This window comes from Tenrec ecaudatus, chromosome 6, assembly GCF_050624435.1.
Source record: "Tenrec ecaudatus isolate mTenEca1 chromosome 6, mTenEca1.hap1, whole genome shotgun sequence".
Taxonomy (NCBI): domain Eukaryota; kingdom Metazoa; phylum Chordata; class Mammalia; order Afrosoricida; family Tenrecidae; genus Tenrec; species Tenrec ecaudatus.
Window position 1 is genome coordinate 150,868,350 of NC_134535.1, and position 20,808 is coordinate 150,889,157.

At 50.1% G+C, this 20,808-nt stretch overlaps 1 protein-coding gene across 1 annotated transcript in view; it reads left to right on the plus strand.

Annotated features, from left to right (window-relative positions):
* Nucleotides 1–20,808, plus strand: part of FRMD4A (FERM domain containing 4A) — a 234,881-nt gene that overhangs the window by 102,727 nt on the left and 111,346 nt on the right. Inside the window, exon 5 of the mRNA XM_075552351.1 lies at nucleotides 6,585–6,669. Coding sequence (XP_075408466.1) covers nucleotides 6,585–6,669 — 85 coding nt within the window. The remainder of the gene's footprint in view (nucleotides 1–6,584; nucleotides 6,670–20,808) is intronic.

Here is a 20,808-nt window from a genome sequence, read left to right on the forward strand (position 1 = left end):
CCAGCAGCCGCTCCTCGGGAGAAAGAGGAGGCTTTCTATTCCTGCAGAGCTGCAGTCTTAGGAACGCACAGGGGCAGTTCTACCCTGTCCTACAGTGTCGCTGAGTCGGAGTCCGCTCGATGGCAGTGAGCGCAGCCACCAAGTTCTCTCTCTCTCTTCAGCGATGGGGGGCTGTGCTCCCCGGGGCCCCCTCCTCGTGGGTCTCCCTGTGCCCGGCCCCACTCTGGGCTCTCCCTTAGTCAGACAGCCCTGAGAGTTGTCGTTCCGGAAGTCTCCATCTCCATTGTCTTCCCTCCTCCGACCTCCTGAGGTAAGATGGATTCCTCGGCCTCTCACAGCTGCCAGAACTGGGGACTCAAGTCTCTGCGCACAGGCCCACTGCCTCCCCCCACTCCCTGCCTCCGCTCTCCTCGTTCCACACCAGACCGGCTCAGAAAACCCTGTTCCTGGGAGTCCGGCACAAACGCTTGTAAGAAAACAAAGAGGTTCACTCTTGTCTCCTCGGACTTAGCATTTCACAACCAACCACAGTACGCAATAAAATAAAAGAGTAATAAATAAAGCCGGAGAAAGCCGGGAAGCTCTGGGAGAGGGCGTCCTCCCGCCAAGTTCACAGGGCTGATTGTAATGTCTGTCTCGACTGACAGAGACGGCGATGGCCAGTTCCCGCCACGCACAGTGACCGTGGTGGCCTGTATTTAAACAGAGGTGCGGGCTCACCCGAGATTGGTGCACTTCCCCGCGAGTCCCGGGCATGTACTCCCAGTGAAGATGCCGGGGCAGGGCGGGGAAGGTTCCAGGGAGCAGGAAACGCCATGGTAGTGTCAATTCTCTTCCTCATCGTGATGCAGTCTGGTGCTACCCAGAGTCAGCCTTCCGAATGTGACACTTGCGTTCATTACAAAATGAAATCACTGGTCCGTTTAATTAACATTTGCTGAAAATACTTGCTGATTCCCACATGCCGGGGGGGGGGGGGGGCGGGGCGGGGGGGTGAGAAGAAAGAGGAGGAGCAAAGGGGCCGAGGCCACCTGGTTGGCTCTCACCATCTGATTGGGCCACAGCCCGTCAGCGCCAGGCAGAGGCTGCCAGAAGGGGAAGAACAGGATGCCCGTTGAAGATTCCGTGTCCTCAGACACGTGTGCAGCCCGCCTCCAAACTGGCTGATAAAATGGTCTCCGGCGAAATTGTTTGGGAGCCCTGGTGTCGGCCCGTTAGGCAGCAAACTGTGAGGTGAGCAGTTCGAAACCACAGTGACTCTGAGAGAGAGAGAACAATGAAGCGTTCTACTCCGTAAAGCGTTACAGCCTCCACAACCCACAGGGGCTGTTCTACCCTGCCCTGCAGGGCCACGGCGAGTCTGGATCGACTCGATGCAGTGAGTTCGTTGTGGTTCGACGCTCTGTTAGTAAGTAGCCCTCTGGGTTCAGCGTTTGGGCCGCTCATTGCAAGGCTAGCATGACAGGCCAACACCCCCTCTCCCGGTCACTGTGCAGGAGAAGGAGGAAGCCTCAGTGGGGTTGCTCTGCGTCAGCATCGCCTCGGCAGCTGTGCATCCGGTTTGGGTGGGTTTGGCGCTGCTCTGGGGTGAGCGGCACTCAACAAAACCTCTGCGCTAGGTTTTCTGGCAGGCCGGGGCAGTGTAACCCAGAGGGACCCTGAGAAGGCCCAGCCTAGAATTGCACGTGCAGGCCTCTGCACCCCAGTGATGGCCATGCACCCAGAGACGCGGGGTTCTTTGTGAAGCAGGCCTTCCTGAAAGCACTGCCGGTCCCCACTCGGGCCGGGAAGGAAGAGCAGCATCGCCACCTACTGCTGCAAAGAAGGGCCGGCAATAAAGAGCTTTGGGTTTGGTTTTGGTTTTTTAACCCAAAACTTCAAAAAAAATGATTAAGAAAAATCTCGACTTGGAACCCAAACCACTAACATTCGCCCCACACTGTGCCTCTGTACGTGGACTGAGAAAGAGGCTTGAGACCTGAGTGCCCTGCGCTGTGCCCCAGGCAGTTTCCTGCATCCAGCCCACGGGGCGAGCAGAGCGGGCTCAGGGGCAAGTTGCCTGTCTCTTCTCAGATTCTCCCGTGGGCCCCAGCCTTTCCCTTAGCAGCTAAGCCCCCAACTACCGCACCTTCAGGGAGCCTTCCGGTTTTATTTGAGAGAGAGAGAGAGAGTTAGAGTTGAAAAGATCGATCGCGAAGCCTTTACCAGTCCAACCGTGCTCACATGTGTTGAGTGACATGGACTACATCCATCCACCATCTTTCCCCAGAGATCCCCACCACGATAACCAGAAACTCTGAGTCCCCTCAACAAGAACTCCCCTTTATCTGCCCTCCGTCACCACGTTGGTCTCTGAACAGTGATTCCTGGAGCTTTTTGTCTCCGTCTTGGCTTTTCTTGTCGGTAGTTTGTTGTTGCTGTGCTCCTGGTGAGAGTTTGTAGCAGCAGATTGGCTTTCCATCCCACGCTTCCTACACAAACAGTTCATGATGTTGGCTTGGATCCCCATAGGTCCCGGCACTGCCTCCCCCACCCCACTTCCATTATTCTCTTCCTCTGGCCCTCTTTGCTTGGGAGTGGCTTGTACTAAGGCAGTGGTTCTCAACCTTCCTGAGGCTGCGGTCCTTTAATCCAATTCCTCATGTGGTGGTGACCTCCCCACCCCAACCATAAAAGTATTTTCGTTGCTACTTCACAAGTGCAATTTTGCTACTGTTATGCATCAGGCGACCCCTGTGAAAGGGTCGTTCAACCCCGAAAGGGGTCGCAACCCACAGGTTGAGAACCGCAGCTCTAAGGCCACTTCTGCAGAGGGCCATTTGGGTATTTGTAACGTCATTCTCAGACCCTCCTGGTCGGACAGTTGACGGGCTCGCCGCTGGGTGATGTCTGGCAGGACTTCTCATGGAAGGTGTGGGATGTTAACTGGCATCGATGCTTTTGCAGGTCTTAGGTGGTCTAAGGGCCCCACATGCCCCACCCTGTTCTAAGGCAGTTTCTAGGCATCTTTGACTTTGCCAGCAGCTCCTCCTCGGGAGCAAAACTGGGCTTCCCACACCCGCAAACATCCACCGTCTCTGACACCCACCATGGGTCACTGTGAGTCAGCATTGACTTGACGGCCGTGAGTGCGCCATAAGGCAGATGGAAGCACAGGGTGAGTTCAGTATTGGAATTACAGAGCCTGATGTCCTACCCCCTGGAATTGCCCTGTTCTCTCCTGGCCTTCTCTGCCTCGTTGACAGCCAGACGGTGCGAGGCCTCCCTGGAAAGAGCTCACTGTGGCGAAGGCGCAGAACTCACCGCCTGAGTCCGGTCTCCCATTGCTAGGCGACTGAGAAGGAAACCGCAGGCTCTCCGCATCTGCCCGTGGAGGAAGGCAGAGTCCAGTGCCAGGGAGGGCTGACTGTCGCCACCCTTTTGCTCTCAGCAATTGTAAAAGATGGGGTGCGTACATAGGGCACAGCTTTGGAAAGTGATGATGTTGTTTTCGATCCAGTAGGTTTCAACTCCAGATGCGCAGTACGGTTCTGAAGACACTGTCAATCACGTATTAGAACGCGAGGTGGATGTAGTGCGTCATCCAGTGCTCTTGTCACGGGGTGACAGCATCAAGCTGCCCACAGCATGTCCGAGGCTATGATTGTGGTCCAGACAGGAGCCCAGTGCCGGGGCTTTGACTAGTTGGAGACAGGAACACTGGCGGCGTAGTGGACTGCCAAGTCGGCAGTTCAAAACCACCAGGTGCTTTCTCGGGAGAAAGATGAGGCTTTCTACTCCTGGGAAGAGTTACCATGTCACAGAGCACAAGGAGGTGCTGGGGGTGGAGAGGAGGTCGACTGGGGCCAGCAATAACTGCCCCTTGGGTATTGTTCCTGAGCTGAGGGTGGAGGGAGTGGGAGTTAGTGGGGAATGGACTGACATGGTGGGAGACGACTGAACCAAATCAAAACCACACTCTCTGCCTCCAGTCAGTTTTCACTATTGCTGTCGCAGGGAGGGAGGGGGTCAAGGCGAATTCTGAGCTATCCAGGGCGGAGCTGCGAGCCTGCACCTGACTGCCCTTTTCTGTCTGTCTTCCATCTCCCTTTCTTCTCTCCTCCTCGCTCTCCTCCACCTTCTTGCCTTTCTTCTCCCTTCCTTTCTTCTACTTACTTTTCTATGGTCACCCAGACAAAAGCAATCACACTGCCAGTGAGTCATTTCAGCCTCAGAACAACCCTGGAGGGCAGAGTAGCACTTCTCCCCTGTGAGTTTCTAAGGCCAGAGCTCTTTATGGGAGTAGAGAGTCTCGTCTGTCTCTGGAAGAGCGGTTGGTGGGTTTGAACTGCTGGTCTTGCAGTTAGCAGCCTGATGCGTAACCACTGCTACATCACGAGGCTCCCTGTCTAGTCCGGCTGTCCCTTGGCAAAAGCCCTTTCAGCAAGATGAGGCTTGCTTTTCTTTCTCTCTCTCTCTCTTTCTTTAATGCTTGCAAAGAACGCTTTTATTCCATACAAATTAGTAGTCTAGTGAGAATTTGTGTCCTAGGATCTCAGCTACCCTTAAGAATTCATCATAGTCTTTTTATCATTTTCCTAGGGGCTCATACAACTCTTATCACAATCCATCCATCCATTGTATCAAGCATATTTGTACATATGTTGCCATCATCATTCTCAAAACATTTGTTTTCTACTAGAGCCCTTGGCATCAGTTCTTCATTTTTCCCCACTCCCCTCTCCCTCATGGACCCTTGATAATTTATAAATTATTATTTTGTCATGTCTTACACTGTCTGATATCTCCCTTCACCCACTTTTCTGTTGTCCGTCCCCCAGGGAGAGGGGGATATGAAGATCCCTGTAATCGGTTCCCTCTTTCCACCCCACCCTCCCTCCACCCTCCTGTCATCGCCACTCTCACCACTGGTCCTGAAGGGATCATCTGTCCTGGATTCCCTGTGTTTCCAGTTCCTATCTGTACCAGTGTATATCCTCTGGTCTAGCCAAATTTGTAAGTAGAATTGGGATCATGATCGTGGCGGGGGGTTGGGTGGGGGGCATCATTAAAGAACTAAAGGAAAGTTGTATGTTTCAATGAATTAAAACATAACCTAATTTATTTTTAAATAGAGAATTTGTATCTGCATTCCAGTTTGCAGGACTGGAAAGCTGAGGGTTGCAGGTTGCCTGGTGCCCTTATGGAACCTGGGCGAGCACCTGCACCTGAGGCACTTGCTGCAAACCAGCCGCCAGGGGGGCGCTGGCAGGGGGGGGTGGAGCTCCACCAGCCCACTCGGCCCCAGGCTTGTCAACCATGCAAACCTTGGCCTCGTGGGATTGTGCTAGTATCGGATGGGAACGAAAGAAAAAATCAATCTAAAATCTGCAGCTACTCTGGCTCCATTCAGACATTTAAATGAGTTTATATTGTATTTATCACAGAAGCCTCTGCATGCACTTGGAACATGATGGGCTACGTTAACGGCTTCAGTCTGTGTAGGCAGAAGCAGTAACCTGGTGAGCCGTGGGCATGGTCTGACACCTACAGACATTTTATTTGCCTCATACGGTGTTGGGTTGTTTTTGCTGCTGATGCTGCATGAATTTGAATTTGCTTCCGACAGTTACAAACCTGGAGGCTTCCTAGGTGAAGAACCATGGACCTTGCCCCGTCATCTTTCGGTGTGGCAAACAGGAGCCCCGTGAGATCATGTGACTGAGAGGGTACCCCCGCTGTTGTCACACTGCCCTGGAAGATCACAGTCCAGGTTTCTCCCTAGCTCACCTTTGTCACACTCCAGGCCCGGGGCCGCCCTGCCCACTGCCACCTTCCACCCTTCAAGCCTGTGCCTCCTGGCCACCTCCTCCCCTCTCCCCTCATCAGCACCCTTGCGCCCTCCTGCAAGGCGGTCCTGAGTCAAGTACAAGGGCATTACCTGATGTGAAAATGCTATCGACGCTAAGTCAGTGTGTAAAGGCTCATTTAATATAAACTCAATTCATTTCAGCATGTTTCATCTCGGGGCGTGGGGGAAATATATATAAGCATAATCTGTGCTGTGAATGGATTAAAAATTCAATTCTCACGTGGCTCAATATATCTTACCAGCACAGCATTAAGAACACATATTCCCCACTGCCTGGACGTGCAGAAATTAAATCACAACTCGCCCCCTTGGGGAAGCCAGGGAGCAGCCAATTCAAAGACCAATACAGCCCTGCGCTTTGATTTTAACAATCCAAGTCAAGAATGATTAGGACAAAAAAAGGCAACATTCTAAAAACAGACAACAGGACGGCAAACTGGAAGGCAGGCAAGAAGAAAAGAGGAGGAGGCGGCCCACGTATGTCTGCTCTTCCAGTGGACGACAGGCTAGCTCTTGGGCCACAGTGAAGGCTGCCAGGCACGATGGTTTGAAACCAATCATTAAAGACGTTCTAGGGGGAAAAATGTTGTTTTCGTACAGAAGAAATTGATCAATCCTGGTTCTCAGGTCCCTTGGGGAGTTCCGGTCCTCATCTCAAATCCATGCAGCTCGAGAACCCGGTGGTCTGCTGCTGCCGTCGTTTCTGTGACTAACTTGGGGATTTCTCTTCCAGGTTTTATATAGAAAGCATTTCGTACCTGAAGGACAATGCCACCATTGAGCTCTTCTTTCTGAATGCCAAGTCCTGCATCTACAAGGTAAGAGCTTGCTCCTCCTTTCCATGGTGGCCTGTTGAAATCCGAAAGCATCACTGGAGTCTGGGAACGCCAGCTCACTGGCCCCTCAGACGGTGCACTTGGCTTCTTCTTCTCTAGATAAATGAAGATGCCTCGTCTGTGAGTGGCTCCCGGTCCCATCACGTGCTTTTTTCCCAGTCCAGATCCGTCTATTAAAAGTGTTCATTTCAGTCAGTGTTCCCAGGACTTTCCAGACAGGTTTTGGCCTACTTTTGCCTTACATATAAAATGTTGATACCGAAGTTGTAAAGAATTCATCCTAAGATGGACATTGTGAGATTCATTCATTGAAAAGTAGTAAGAAAACACTAGACTATTTTTGCATAATAATTTCTAATGACTGATACACACTGACAAAATGAGGAAAATAGTAATTCTATATACTTTGTACAATAAATAAAATATAAACACAGTATTTCAATACCTTAGAAACTTTACACATCCAAAATACAGTGCATATGAACATATAAAACATAGCTCTCAAATGTAATGATTAAAGATACTACAAATTACTATCATCTTCATTATAAATTATATGTACTTCCATGTAGAAGTATATTTTCTCTTAACATTTTAAGTTGTAGAGATAACTTGAAGGGTGAAATTATAGAGAAATTATAAGTTCATATGCAGGAGTTTTTAATAATTCAGTAGTGGAGTGATAAAGAGAAATATTAATTATATAAAAAATGTTTGAACCATGAATGCCAAGTTTTCTAATGCAATGTGAAAAATCGAAATCATCCCGTGGGTGATTCAGATAGAAAATGTTACTATAAGTTATATGTTCCTGGGCACTGAGGCTATGGCAAGGTCCACCTGTGCTAGGAGTGATCATAGAGGAGACAGGTATCACCTGAATGGCTATGGAAATATTAATTATGATGGAGTTAAAAAAAGAGGATATAATTGCAAAATTATGCTTTCTGCTTCCTGGGAGTCATCGTATTCGAATAGGAATTTAGATTTTCGTTGGACATTTAGCATGTGGTTATTGAAAATGCTGCATTAAACACAGGGTGGATCATCCCTTCAGGACCAGTGGTGAGAGTGGCGGTACCGGGAGGGAGGAGGTAGGGTGGGTTGGAGAAGGGGAACTGATTACAAGGGTCTACATATAACCCCCTCCCTGGAGGACGGACAACAGAAAAGTGGGTGAAGGGAGACATCGGACAGTGTAAGATATGACAAAATAATAATTTATAAATTATCAGGGGTTCATGAGGGAGGAAGGATCGGGGAGGGAGGGGAAAACTGAGTAACTGAGTAACTACCAAGAGCTCAAGTAGAAAGCAAATGTTTTGAGAATGAGGAGGGCAACAAATGTACAAATGTGCCTGACACAATGGATGGATGGATGGATGGATGGATTGTGATAAGAGTTGTACGAGCCCCAATAAGATGATTTTTAAAAAGGAAAATATGCTACATTAACAGAAGGAAACAATAAAAAAAATTGGGAGAGGTCTCAAAAGTCAGCAAGTTCAGCTCGTTAATGTTATTGAGTCAGCATTGCATAGCCTTGTTATATTAAAGTCTATTTGGTCAACAATTGAAAAATAAATAAATAACCACTTTGAAGACTATAGAGATGTTCTTCAATGCCAACTCCTCGGAAAAGTTCCTAAACCTGTGTTTTTAACCATATTATTGACAGAGACTCTGTAGACCATACAATTCAACGGTTACGTGTATAAAAAGAGGCAGGCATCACCACAATCCATTTTCGATCCTTTGCTTCACTATTTTAGCCATCGCTGTTAGCTCCCTATTTCCTCTCAACCTCCCCTGTCATTCTTAGCCCAAACGATCTATTAATATAGTTACTGTCTCTATAGAATGACTTATCTTGAATTTCATATAAAGAAAATCATAACTAAACCCGTCGGCGACAACTAAACGAAACGCAGATAAGCATCAGTCCAAAGGGGAAACAAGTAGTCAGACATTAAATTTGAGGCCAACTCTATCTGCAGTCATCCGTGGACCAGTGCACTCTGTCTGAGGACAAAACTGTTCTCATAACCCCCTCATGGCAGCGGGACTCTGCAGATGGGTCTTTGGGCTTTCACCGTTATTCTGTGAGCCAGGCACTCCGAATTTAAGCTCCAGTACAACCCTCCTCTGGTCTTGTGCTTTATTATTTTCGATCCTGGGATTACATAGGTGGTGTGCTTCTGGTGTATGGACTTAGCTGACACCGCCTTTAACCTGATGTGAAGGGTCTCTCTTACCTGACAACCGAGATGAAGGGGAGCGAGAGCCAGGTGTGACAAAGTGCACTTAGCTCTCACACATGTGAGTGAGCATCTTCTAACCAAGTGTGCGTGTATGTGGTCATGTTTAAATGCTCCAGAAGTGTCTGTCAAAGGGGATGCGATTGACACGTTGGTTGGAATGATTCTTAATTGAATGGAGGAACCTTGGCCTGAGCAATGCTTGACCTCCATTTCCCCCAAATGCCCGTGATGTACCCCTTTCAGTAAAGAACCAAAACTGTCTGCACACGACCCCTCCCCTCGAGAAGATGCTCTCGGTGCATATTCCGCACGTGCCCTGCTCTCGCAGCAGGCACATCGGTGTAGGTGCAGGCCTTCCCAAAGCCACATCAGGTCCATTCAGTGGCAGTTTTAAGAGAGGAGCAGAGAGTAGTAAGCTGTCGGGATGTACAAGCTAACTGCCAGGGGGCTGTGCCTTTTGTCTCACTGAATTTTCAACTATTTATAAGTAAACACTTTTCCACATGGTTCATGACTGGCAGGGGCAGGCTTCAGCGCAGGCACGCCGACTCCACATCTCGGAGCCCTGGGACACAGCTGCACAGAGACTTTCCCTGGAGTGGAGCATGCCAACGGCAGAACCCCTGGAAACATGAAAGCCCAGTATACCTGCTTGTGAAATTCCCGTGCATGCTTGCATCCAGTAGCGCCTGAGGAGGTGCTGTGTTTCCATGTTTCACTAAATCAGAGTGTGGGGCTGGCAGCCTGTACCCACACACATGCAAGTTGAAATGATGAACCAGCTGCCACTCTGCCGTCCCAGAGTACTGCAAGTGCTCATGGCAGCAGAGGGCCATGTAGGAGCCCTGGGTACGCTGTCGGGACTGGACTGCTGGACTACTAACGGCAAGGCTGGTGGTTCAAACCCACCAGCCTCTCAGGGAGAGATCGAGGAGGCTCTCTGCTCCTATAAAGATTGACAGCGTTGGACACCCTGTGTAGGCTCGATGTGAGTCAGAATGGACTCAAAGGCCGTGGGTTGCAGCGGTCAAGTTCAATACTGTGAACGACCTTCCGGTGCTGACAGCGGGTGAGCCAGGAGCGCTCAGAGCACCTTATCTGCTGGGTTCTGCTGGGTGGAAGGGAAGGGTGTGAAATGTAATTCCCAGTACTTGCCAATTTCTTCAACTCTAAGCCCCCATTTTCTCTTCGTGAAGCGGAAGTAATACTATCAACCTTCCTCCCAGACCGGCTTGCGAACCAATAGAAAATCTCTTTTTTAAAATTAGGACTTGAATACATTCTCCACCAGGTGGCAGACTTGGGCAGCGAGTGGCTGGAAAGTCACAAAGCTCCGGAGGCACCTGGTGAAATCAAACCACAGGAAAGTGGGACTGCGGTGGGGTTGACTCCACTCTTCGCGACCCTGTTAGCCAGTGGACCTAACTAGCCCGGGGGGCAGGGGGGTGTTCCAAGTCTGCCATCTTCCGGGGGCAGACAGCCCCATCTTTCTCCTGCAGAGTGGCTAGTGGGTTCCAGCAGCCACCTTCTGGAGAGCAAACGTGCCCTTGGCCACTGCCCACCATACCAAGAGCTCCCCCCCAGTCACACTTCCACACACACCTGGGTAAGGGGAGAAGAAGGGCTTTCTTCTCAAAGTTCAGTGTGGTCCTGAGCCGGAGCTGGAGCCAAGTGCTACTGCGCTTCAAACCCCATGCCCAGGGAGGGCCCTGGGGCCACTCCTGACCAGAATGCCTCAAACCGGAGTCCCCACCAGAGGCACTGGCAGCGTGGCCGGCTCAGAATGCCTGCTTGCTCCACCCAGGCTCTGCACCAGCCTGGAGAAGGCTTTGCCAACGTTTCCCCTGGAGACCACCCCTCGCCCTCCCTGATCAAAAGCCCTGTTTTCACTTGCATACATTCACACTTGGAGTTTACTCTCCTGAAACATCCCGCAGGTATCTTTATGGAGCCCCGAGGCCTCGGAGTGAACGAAAACCCACAGCTTTACAGATGTGGAACCTGGAGTTCAGAGCGTTAAAGAAGCCGGAAGTGGCTGAGCAGGCAGGGCAGCCGGTTTGACATGGTTGTAAATATTTGATTACGGGTGGGGTGATTGGGAGTTGAGATTTTATTGCCAGCACTGCCATTTAGTAAATGCGATAACAGTGAGCCATTTGCCTAGAGTCTGCACACCTGATTTTCCTCTTTAGTTTTACAAGGGTGCCAAGGGGCCCCAGCCACCATCTCTGGTGAAGGTTAACAGAGATGCGCATGCAAGGGCGGAGCCCTGGGGTAGGCACTTTACGACCTGCTGGTCCAGAGCCCACTTGGACCAAAACATCAATTGTTCACTTGGCTGTGGCTGCCTCCGCACCACCCGCACTGTCCCTGGGGCCCGACAAGCCCCCAGCACGGTGGCAGACGGAGGATGAGGGTAAGTGCTACCGATACCTGGAGCTGTGGCTCCGGCCCAGCTTGTGCATCGGCTCTTCCCCTCCTTGGGAGATTCATTTCTGTGTGCTACGTCTTCAAAACCTCCCCACCATTGAGTCTATTCCAACTGATGGACTCTCTGTAGGGCAGGGTAGAACTGCCCCCTGCGAGTTTCCGAGGCTGCGACTCTCCACGGGAGCGGAGCGAAAGCCTCGTCTTTGTCCTGCGGAGAGCCTGGTGGTTTCAAACTGCGGCCCGCCTGGTTCTCAGCTCAGTGCGTAAGCACTCCGTCACCAGGCCTTTCCAAAGTGTCCATGTTGATCTGTATCCATATATGATGCATTGGGCTGCTGACGCCGACGTTAGCAGTTTGAGAACTCCATCACTCCATGGGAGAAACATGAGACGTCTACTCCTATCAGGATTCCGTCTGGGAAACCCACAGGGGCAGGTCGCCTCTGTCCCACAGGGTCGCCATGAGTCTGAATCAACGCGTTTTGTTGTTGTCGTTTGAATGCAATATATGAGTCAGTTTGAAAGTCAACTGGTTCTACAAGTCTTGCTCTGAAAAATAAGTTCATCCTATCTCTATTTCTAAAGAATTGGTATACGGTGTTATTCCCGAATGTCTCCCTTTTAGCTTTCCTGATTTCCTGCTCCAGCAGTGTGGACTGGAGATGGGTGCTATTCTAAACTGCCTCTGGTCAGCCCCCCCCCCCCCCAGTGGAACGGACCCCTGCCTGGCCTTTTGCCATCCTCAGGATGAGTTGCAGATCCCGTGGTCGGATTTCCTTGGACTAACTGTGGAATTTGATCTCAGGCCTCTGCTGGTAGTCTGTGTTAGCCTGGAAGCTCTGAGGGAGTGCCAGGAGACGAGGCCCTCGGGCTAGGAGTGTAAATAGGGCGGGGAGAGATCTGCCCCCTCCACCTGGAGTCCGCCTTAAAGGTGTGGATGTTGCCAGACTGGTGGGGGCGGGGTACGTTCATTTGCTGTGGTGGGGCACAACTCAAAATGAGAAGCAGCAACCATTCATGATCGGAACGTAGAATGTCCCAAGAATGGATCTAGGGAAAGGTGATCCTCTCCGGGCAATTCTTCCACACAGGACCTCCCTGCAGAGTTAAAGAGCCAAGGGCACGAGGGGCGCCCGCCCCACCCTGGCATTTTCAGTTGGCTCCTGTGTGTGTAGACGCTGGAAGATGAATAAAACAGAATGCAGAAGAGCTGATGCATTGGGATTCGGGTGCTGGGGAAATACCGTGGACTACCTGCCCGAAGAACAAGCAAGCGTGTCATGGAAGGGCGGCCAAAAAGCTCCTTAGATGCTGGAGAGGATGGAGAGGCTTCATCTCGTGTGCTTTGGGTGTGTGGTCAGGAGGGACCAGGCTGTGAAAAGGACACCATGCTTGGGAAAGCAGAGGATCAGCAAAAACGTGGAAGACCCTCCAGGAGATGGATTGACGCACGGCTCCGGCAGTGGGCTCACGGAGGACCGGCATGGTGAGGCTGGACGGTACAGACGCAGGGCGTTTCTTTCTGTTCTTCACGGGGCCACTTGGGACCAGAACTGACCCGATGGCACCCAACACCATTATCGTCTAACGAATGGAAGGTATTTTCTCATCGCTGATCACATTCATTGTTGTGCATCTTCTATTTGTTTCCAGCTATTTTTCTGCCTGTTTATTTAGTGTAATCCATGTCTTTCCCCCCAAGTGTCTGTGAATTCCATCCATTCATTCGTATTCGAGCGTGAGGCGTTTAAACACTACCCGGATGCTCCCAGGGCACAGTGAGGCCTTACCCCAGAGGACCCCAAAAAGCTGGTCCAGGGACAAGCTGATTCTTCAGAAAAACAAACAAAACACTGACATCAAATCCATTCCAACTCCTCGTGGCCTTGCTTACGACAGGCTTCTGAGGCTAAACCATCTTGGCAGCAAGTCGTGCTGGCTGGTGGGTTTGAACCCCCAACCTTGAGGTTCGCCCAGTGCCTAGCCCACAGCTCCACCAGGGCTCCGTTGGCTCTTCAGGAAGACATGAAATATCAGTGTCCCGGTAGCTTTTCTCTGTGGCTGTTCATTTCTTAAGGAGAATCTTCCAACTTCTTGCCGGGGCATAACCATCAAATGCTAGGATTTGGGAGTTGGAATAGGGGTCCATTGGGGGTACAGACTTCCTTTCGATCTCTTGCTGTTAGCCCACCTCATCAAGACCCCTGTGCCCCTTCTCCACAGGACACACCCCTGGTGTCGCCCACAGAAGTAAGGGCGATTTTCTGTCTTAGATTGTTGTTATTGTTACTCCCAGACCATGAACACCGTCTTCCTGCCTTCCCGCACCAAGAGACAGAAAGCAGCGCCATCCCATAATCTGTCCAAGGTGCAGAGAATTAGAATATTTTCCGCTTCCTGCACAGAATTGATTCCCAGCCCCCACTCAGCCGTCCCTGGAAGCTTGAATCTTGCAGTGATGCTGAACAGATTCCAGCAACACGTCCAGACAAAGACACACCACACAGAAAGGCCTGGTGATCTGCCTCCAGATATCAGGGGATGGGGATCAGGCCCGCCCTGGGGTTCCCTGGGGAACCAGGTATCAGGGGATGGGGCTCGTGCGAAACCAGCAGCATATGGTTCCACTGGGCATGAGGTCACCATGAGTCAGCGCTGCCTCGGTTGACTGCCCCAAGCCTCGAACGAGTGAATCGAGGATGGATCGCGTGCCTCAGGTGGAGCAGGAGGGAGAAGGATAGGAGATTCACTGACACCCATGAGGCCACATCGCCTGCCATTTCTGGCATGTCCCAGCCCATTCGGGTGACATGAGCCCGCAGAGAGGAAATCTATCTCTCGGGGGCAGGAGATGCTCAATTAGAAATGATGTCTGGTCGCCCCGACTCCCACGGGAACTCTGCCCGGGAGGAGGGGGAAGGGGTGGATACCCAGGGAAGACACAGAGGAGAAAGAGCCCCTATGCCAAGATGCTGTCCCCCGTCTTCACCTCCTTTGGATGTGACGGCCGACACCAAGCAGAAGGGACCCGTCAGGCAGCCCCTGGGGGAGGCATCAGACAGGGGTGATGTGGTGACACGGATTCCAGCCCCAGCGCTCCCCCTGCCTTCAGGCTGCGGGAAAAAGCTGGTCTGCTCGGGTATCTGTGGTGACAGCCTGCCGTGGTTAGAGATCAATCACCACCACCATCTTTAAACGCCTTGCCAACAACAGAGGCGAGATCACCAAACGCCAAGTTCCTGTCTCATTTTATTTTTAATAGAAGGCGCCCTAAGATTTTAGATCTTAAAGTTAGACAAGAGCAATCTCAGACTCAGCCCCTAATCCTCTTCCCATCTATACCTTCAGAAACTCGCTGCCATTGAGCCAATTCTGGCTCAGAGACCCTGTAGGAGAGAGGGTCTCTGAGACTGAGACTCGTTCTGGGTGTGGCTGGTGATTTCTAACTGCTGGCCTAGCAGTGAACAGCCCAACACATAACCACGGAGGCTCCTTCAGAGAGGGGGAGATTTGTTCCCACACTAAAAGACTTGCATTCTGATTTCGTTTTTTTTCCCTGAGAGTAATTCGATACATCCGAACCAGAGCCAACCCCACTGCTCTCAAGTCCATGCCGAATCATAGTGACCCAACCCTCACCCCATTCCCTACAGGTTTCCCAGACTAAGTCTATGGGAGTAGAAAACCCCGTCTTTCTCCCACAGAGCGGCTGGAGGTTTCAAACTGCCCACCTTACGGATCGCAGCCCAGTGCGTAACCACTACACCACCTGGTCAAACGGTGAATTAGGCTTCGCATACTCTGGTATCTAACTGTGCACTGGCCACACCTTTGAAGTATGCTCAACATGTTTAAATGATGCCCCACTTCAAGACCGACTTTGTTCAGCCCTGGTCCACCAGGTCAACAGCATCCAGGGTCATGCTCCTAGGATGGGTGGCATCATGTGTCTGCGAGGGACAAGTTGAGATTTCGTTACTGATTTTGTTTCTGGCTTGGGGCATAGTCCCGTGTGACCGAGTAGAACTGTCCTGTGGGGTTTCCTTGGCTGGCATCTTCACCGAAGCAAATCTCCAGGCATGGTGTTTCCCGGGGGCCACTGGCCGGGTTCAAGCTGTCCGCCTTCTGCATGAGCGTGTGTCTGTGTGGAATTTTGGGACCACTATTTTTTTTATCATTTTATTAGGGGCTCCTACGACTTGTATCACAATCCATACATTGCCCTCATCATTCTCAAAACATTTGCTCTCCACTTAAGCCCCTGGCATCAGCTCCTCATTTTTTCTCCTCCCTCCCCGCACCCCTCTCCCTCATGAACCTTTGATAATTTATTATTTTGTTATATCTTGCACTGTCCAACATCTCCCTTCACCCACTTTTCTGTTGTCCATCCCCCAGGGAGGAGGTTATATGTAGATCCTTGTAATCGGTTTCCCCTTTCAATCCAACCCTTCCTCCACCCTCCCAGTATCGCCACTCTCACCACTGGTCCTGAAGGGATCATCCACCCCGGATTCCCTGTGTTTCCAGTTCCTATCTGTACCAGTGTACATCCTCTGATCTAGCCAGATTTGTAAGGTAGAATGGGGATCATGATAGTAGGGAGTGGGGGGGGGGAGCATTTAGGAACTAGAGGAAAGTTGTATTTCATCGTTGCTACATTGCACACTGTCTGGCTCGTCTCCTCCCCGAGAACCTTTTGTAAGGGGATGTCCAATTGCCTACAGATGGGCTCTGTCACCCCCTCATTCACAATGGCATGTTTGTTTTGTTTTTTCTGATGCTGCATGATGCCTGATCCCTTCGATACCCTGTGATCGCACAGGCTGGTATGCTTCTTCCATGTGGGCTTTGTTGCTTCTGAGCTACATGGCCGTTTGTTTACCTTCAAGCCTTTAAGACCCCAGGTGCCATATCTTTTGATAGCCGGGCACCATCAGCTTTCTTCACCACATTTGCGTTTGCACCCATTTGTCTTCAGTGATCGTATCAGGGAGTTGAGCACACAGTGATATGATTTTTTGTTCTTTGATGCCTGATAACTGATCCCTTCAGCACCTCATGATCACACAAGCTGGTGTGCTTCTTCCATGTGGGGGGCTTTGTTGCTTCTCAGCTAGACAGCTGCTTGGTTACCTTGAAGCCTTTAAAACCACAGATGCTATATCTTTTAATAGCCAGGCACCATCAGCTTTCTTCACCACATTTGCTTATGCACCCGCTTTGTCTTCAGCAATTGTCGGGAAGGTGAGCACTATAGAATGCCAGTTTAATAGAACAAAGTATTCTTACTTGAATGGAGGCGTTGGGACCACTTTCAGCTGCGCTAGGCACCTAGCTGATGCACAGTGAAGCACTGCTACACACAGGCCTACTTCACTGCGCTTTATCACACACATGGACACCCCTTGTAATGGAAGGTTTGTGGCAGCCCTGTGTTGAGCAGTTCGTATCGACTGGCCCATTTTTCTGACAGCATGTGTTCGCTGTGAGCCGCTCCATCATGTGTCGGCAACCCTCGCGCTGGTTCTGACTTTGTGTCACCATGCTGTTGCACACTTCATAGACTGCCAAGCTCACTGCCAACAAGCCAATGGCAGCTCATAGCGACCCTGCAGGACACAGAGAACGGCCCCTGTGTGTTTCCGAGACTGTAACTCTTTGTGAGAGTAGAAAGCCCCTCATTCCGCTGAGGAGTGGCTCCACAAGGAATCAAGGTTGAAATCATCATCCTGGGTCCACGTCCTTGCAGATATTGAAATAAGCGGGCATGAGCCAAGATCTTCAAAGAGCTTTTGTTAATGAGCGGCTGATAGCATCTCATCTGTAGGTGGGGAGAGACAAAGCCTGACAGGGCAAGGTAACCTCTATAAATCTTTGTCTCAGACTTGCAGGCTCCTCGCTCTGATCTTCCCCTGTCATTCAGGCAGGTTTCCTGTGGCTCTCAGAAGCCCCGGAGGAGGAGGGAGGAAAGAAGAGGGCTTTCTTCGGAGACTCTAGCAATGAAATCCCATGGGCTCCTTTGCTTGCCCACCCTTGTGTTGGCTTCTGGTCCTCCAGAAGGGAGAGGCCTTACAGTCACGGTGTGGGCAGTGGGCAGTGGCCAGCAAGAGGGACCTCTCTGCTGTACCGGAGAAGCCGGTGCCTCAGCATGCGTGGCATGCACCCAACGGCCTTCGATGAACGTGTAGGAACCTGACCGCTGAAAAGCTGGCAATGGACGACAAAGAAGAGGCATGGCGCTGTCCTTCAATTTTGCATTTTATTGTGGTCTGGGTGAAAGTTTACAGAGCAAAGTCACTTTCCACTCCGCCATGTATGCACATTTCATGATACGAATCGCAGTCCCGCCACGTGACCGCCCTCTTCCCAATTCCTCCTTGGGCTCCCCATTTCCCTTTGTCCTTCCCGGCCCCTTCCTCCCTCTGAGCTTGGTCTTTGGACAGACATTCAAATGGCTGATGTTCTGGGGAGTGTATGTTCCTGGTGTTACCGTTCACTTTCTAGGCCTGCCTGTGTTTGGCTGGAAGTTGAATCCTTCAGTTTCAGGTCTGGTGGATGTCGAGGGACCGTTGTCTCGTATCAGATGAGTCTGGTCTTTCTTATAACTTTGAGTTTTGTTCTACACGCCTCCCCCCCCTCTCCACTCTGTCTATTGAGGGCACCAGAGAGGTCAGCAGTGGTAGCCCAGCACCATCCAGTGCTTCTGGGCTCAGGCTAGAGGTGGTTAGGGTTCGTGTGGTCCATTAGCCCGATGGACGAATTCTTGCCTTGAGCTTGATTATCTTCACTCATTGTTGCTCCAGACAGGGTTGATTGAATCCTTGAGGGCTGCTCCCAAGCTTTTAAAACCCCACTCCCTACTCACAATAATAGGATACAGGACATTGTCTCGATGGACTGCACATTGCACATAGATGCCATTTGACCTAGATATCCTCCAAGACTCTGGCCTTAAACCTCAAGCCCAATGCCTCAGCCCTTCAACATGTTCTTGAAGGTGTTGGGTTATGATGTAGAAAGTTTCCTAATTTCACTCCCTCTGTGCCCCAGTCCACGCAGGAGGCCTTCAGAAAGTTCGTGGGAAAATTCCATATAACTTCTCCATTTCGTTTTTCCATAAACTTCTACGTGTATATATATTTGTGAGACATACAAATGTGTGTGTAAAATATCCACTGCCAAATCTATCTGTGCTCAAGGGGGTGCTCCCGTTTGCCATCCCACACCTGTTCAGTTTGCACATGGCGCCGTGCATCCACTTGTAGATTATTGTTTGTGTTCTTGTTGTCGCGGGAGTAGGTACATAATCGTATCTGCCCTTGTTCCTCATGCTCCGGAATACCCCCGCCCCATGTTTTCCTTTCATCACGTCATGTCGTGCTGACCTCCCCGTTACTGTAGAGCACCCGTCTGTTTGCACAAAGTAATACATGCCTACTCTCTGTTTGTGGCTTTTCCTCCCTGCTCCTCTCATTCCTCGTAATCATCCAATAACACTTCTTTCTTGACTTTTCATCAGAGTGGTTTCATACAGTGTTTGTTGTTTTGTCACTGCCTTAGTTCATTCGGCATGTCCTCCAGGATAATCCACGTTCTGTTTCTTGGATTCAGTATTACTCTTTTATATTGCATTGCAGTCCATTCTGTGTTTATACCTGAGTGTGTTTATCCATCTGTGTTGCACAGGGTTCTCTAGAGAGTATCGCACAATCCGTCCATCCACCAATAGGCATTTGATTGTTTCTGCCCTTTGTGCTCTTGTGAGCAGCGCTGAGGTGAACATGGTTGTGCATAGAGCTACCCGTGTCACGGCCCTTACTTCTCTAAGATACATGCTTGCTAGGGGTATCACTGGGTCATATAGCATCTCTGGTCCTAGCTTTTTAAGGAAGCACCGCACAATTTTCCACACCAGTTTACAATCCTCCCGGCAGTGTATCACAAGGATTCTGTTTCTCCACGGCCTCATCGACATTTGTTATTTTCTGAAGTTTGTTTTGACTTGCTGACTCATGTCAATAGTGTGTGTGTGTGCATTGGGGGTGGGTTACATTCTGAGAGGGTAACTGCTTATGGTTTTGATTTGCTTTGTTTCTCTAATGGTTAATGATCGTGTGTTTGTTAGCCACCTGGATGTCATCTTTGCTGAAGGATCTATTTATGTCCCCCTGCCCATTTTCAGTTGGATTATTTGTCTTTTGGTCACTGAGTTATTGAAGTTTCCTGTATATTTTAGATATGAGTCCTTTGCCAGATTATGTCATCGCGATTTTTTTTCCCAGTCTGTGTGTAAGCCTTTACTCTCTGGAGACATCTTTTGGTGTTTTGATTCCCAGGAATTGCTAGTCATGTGGTTTGTCTTCTGTTAGTTGTGCACGTTTGACTAGGTTTGATCGTGTATTTATACTACTCCTTATTTTTTCATGGATGATCTTTAGTAGTTTTAGAATCTCATTTAGGTCTTTGATCTATCCGGAATTTGTTTTTGTGTACGGTGTGAGGTATGGATCCTTTTTCCAGTTTCTACAAATAGAAAATATAGGAGATGTCGTTTTGCCTGCACCATGTATTAAAGACTCGTTCCCATTTCATGGGAGCCCTGGTGGCATAGTGGCTACCGCTTGGGCTGCAATTTTCAAGGTCCACAGTTCAAAACCACCACCTGCTCTGCAGGAGAAAGACCAGGCCATCTACTCCAGTAAACAGTTACAGTCTAGGAAACTCACAGGGGCAGTTCTGCCCTGTCTTGTAGGTCTCCATGAATCAGAATAGACTTGATGGCCATTAGTTTGGTTTTGTTATTCCTATTTAATAGATTTGGACCTGTTATCAAATATCAACTGTCCCTGTGTAGATGGATTTACATCTGGGTTCTCAATTCTGTTCCATTGGCTGGTTGTACCAGTATGTCTGTTGTACCAGTAGCAGGCTGTTTTGTTGTTTGTTTGTTTTTTAATCATTTTATTGGGGGCTCGTACAACTCTTATCACAATCCCTATATACATCCATTGTGTCAAGCCCATTTGTACATTTGTTGCCATCATCATTCTCAAAACATTTGCTTTCTACTTGAGCCCTTGGTATCAGTTCCTCCTTTTCCCCCTCCCTCCCCACCCCCTCCCTCATGAACCCTTGATAATTTATAAATTATTGTTTTGTCATGTCCGACTGTCACTGTCCAACATCTCCCTTCACCCACTTATCTGTTGTCCACCCCCCCCCCAGAAGGGGGTTAGATGTAGATCCTTGTAATCAGTTCCCCCTTTCTACCCTACCTTCCTTCCACCCTCCTGGTATCGCCACTCTCACCACTGCTCCTGAAGGGATCATCTGTCCTGGATTCCCTGTGTTTCCAGTTCCTATCTGTACCAGTGTACATCCTCTGGTCTAGCTGGATTTGTAAGGTAGAATTGGGATCATGATATTG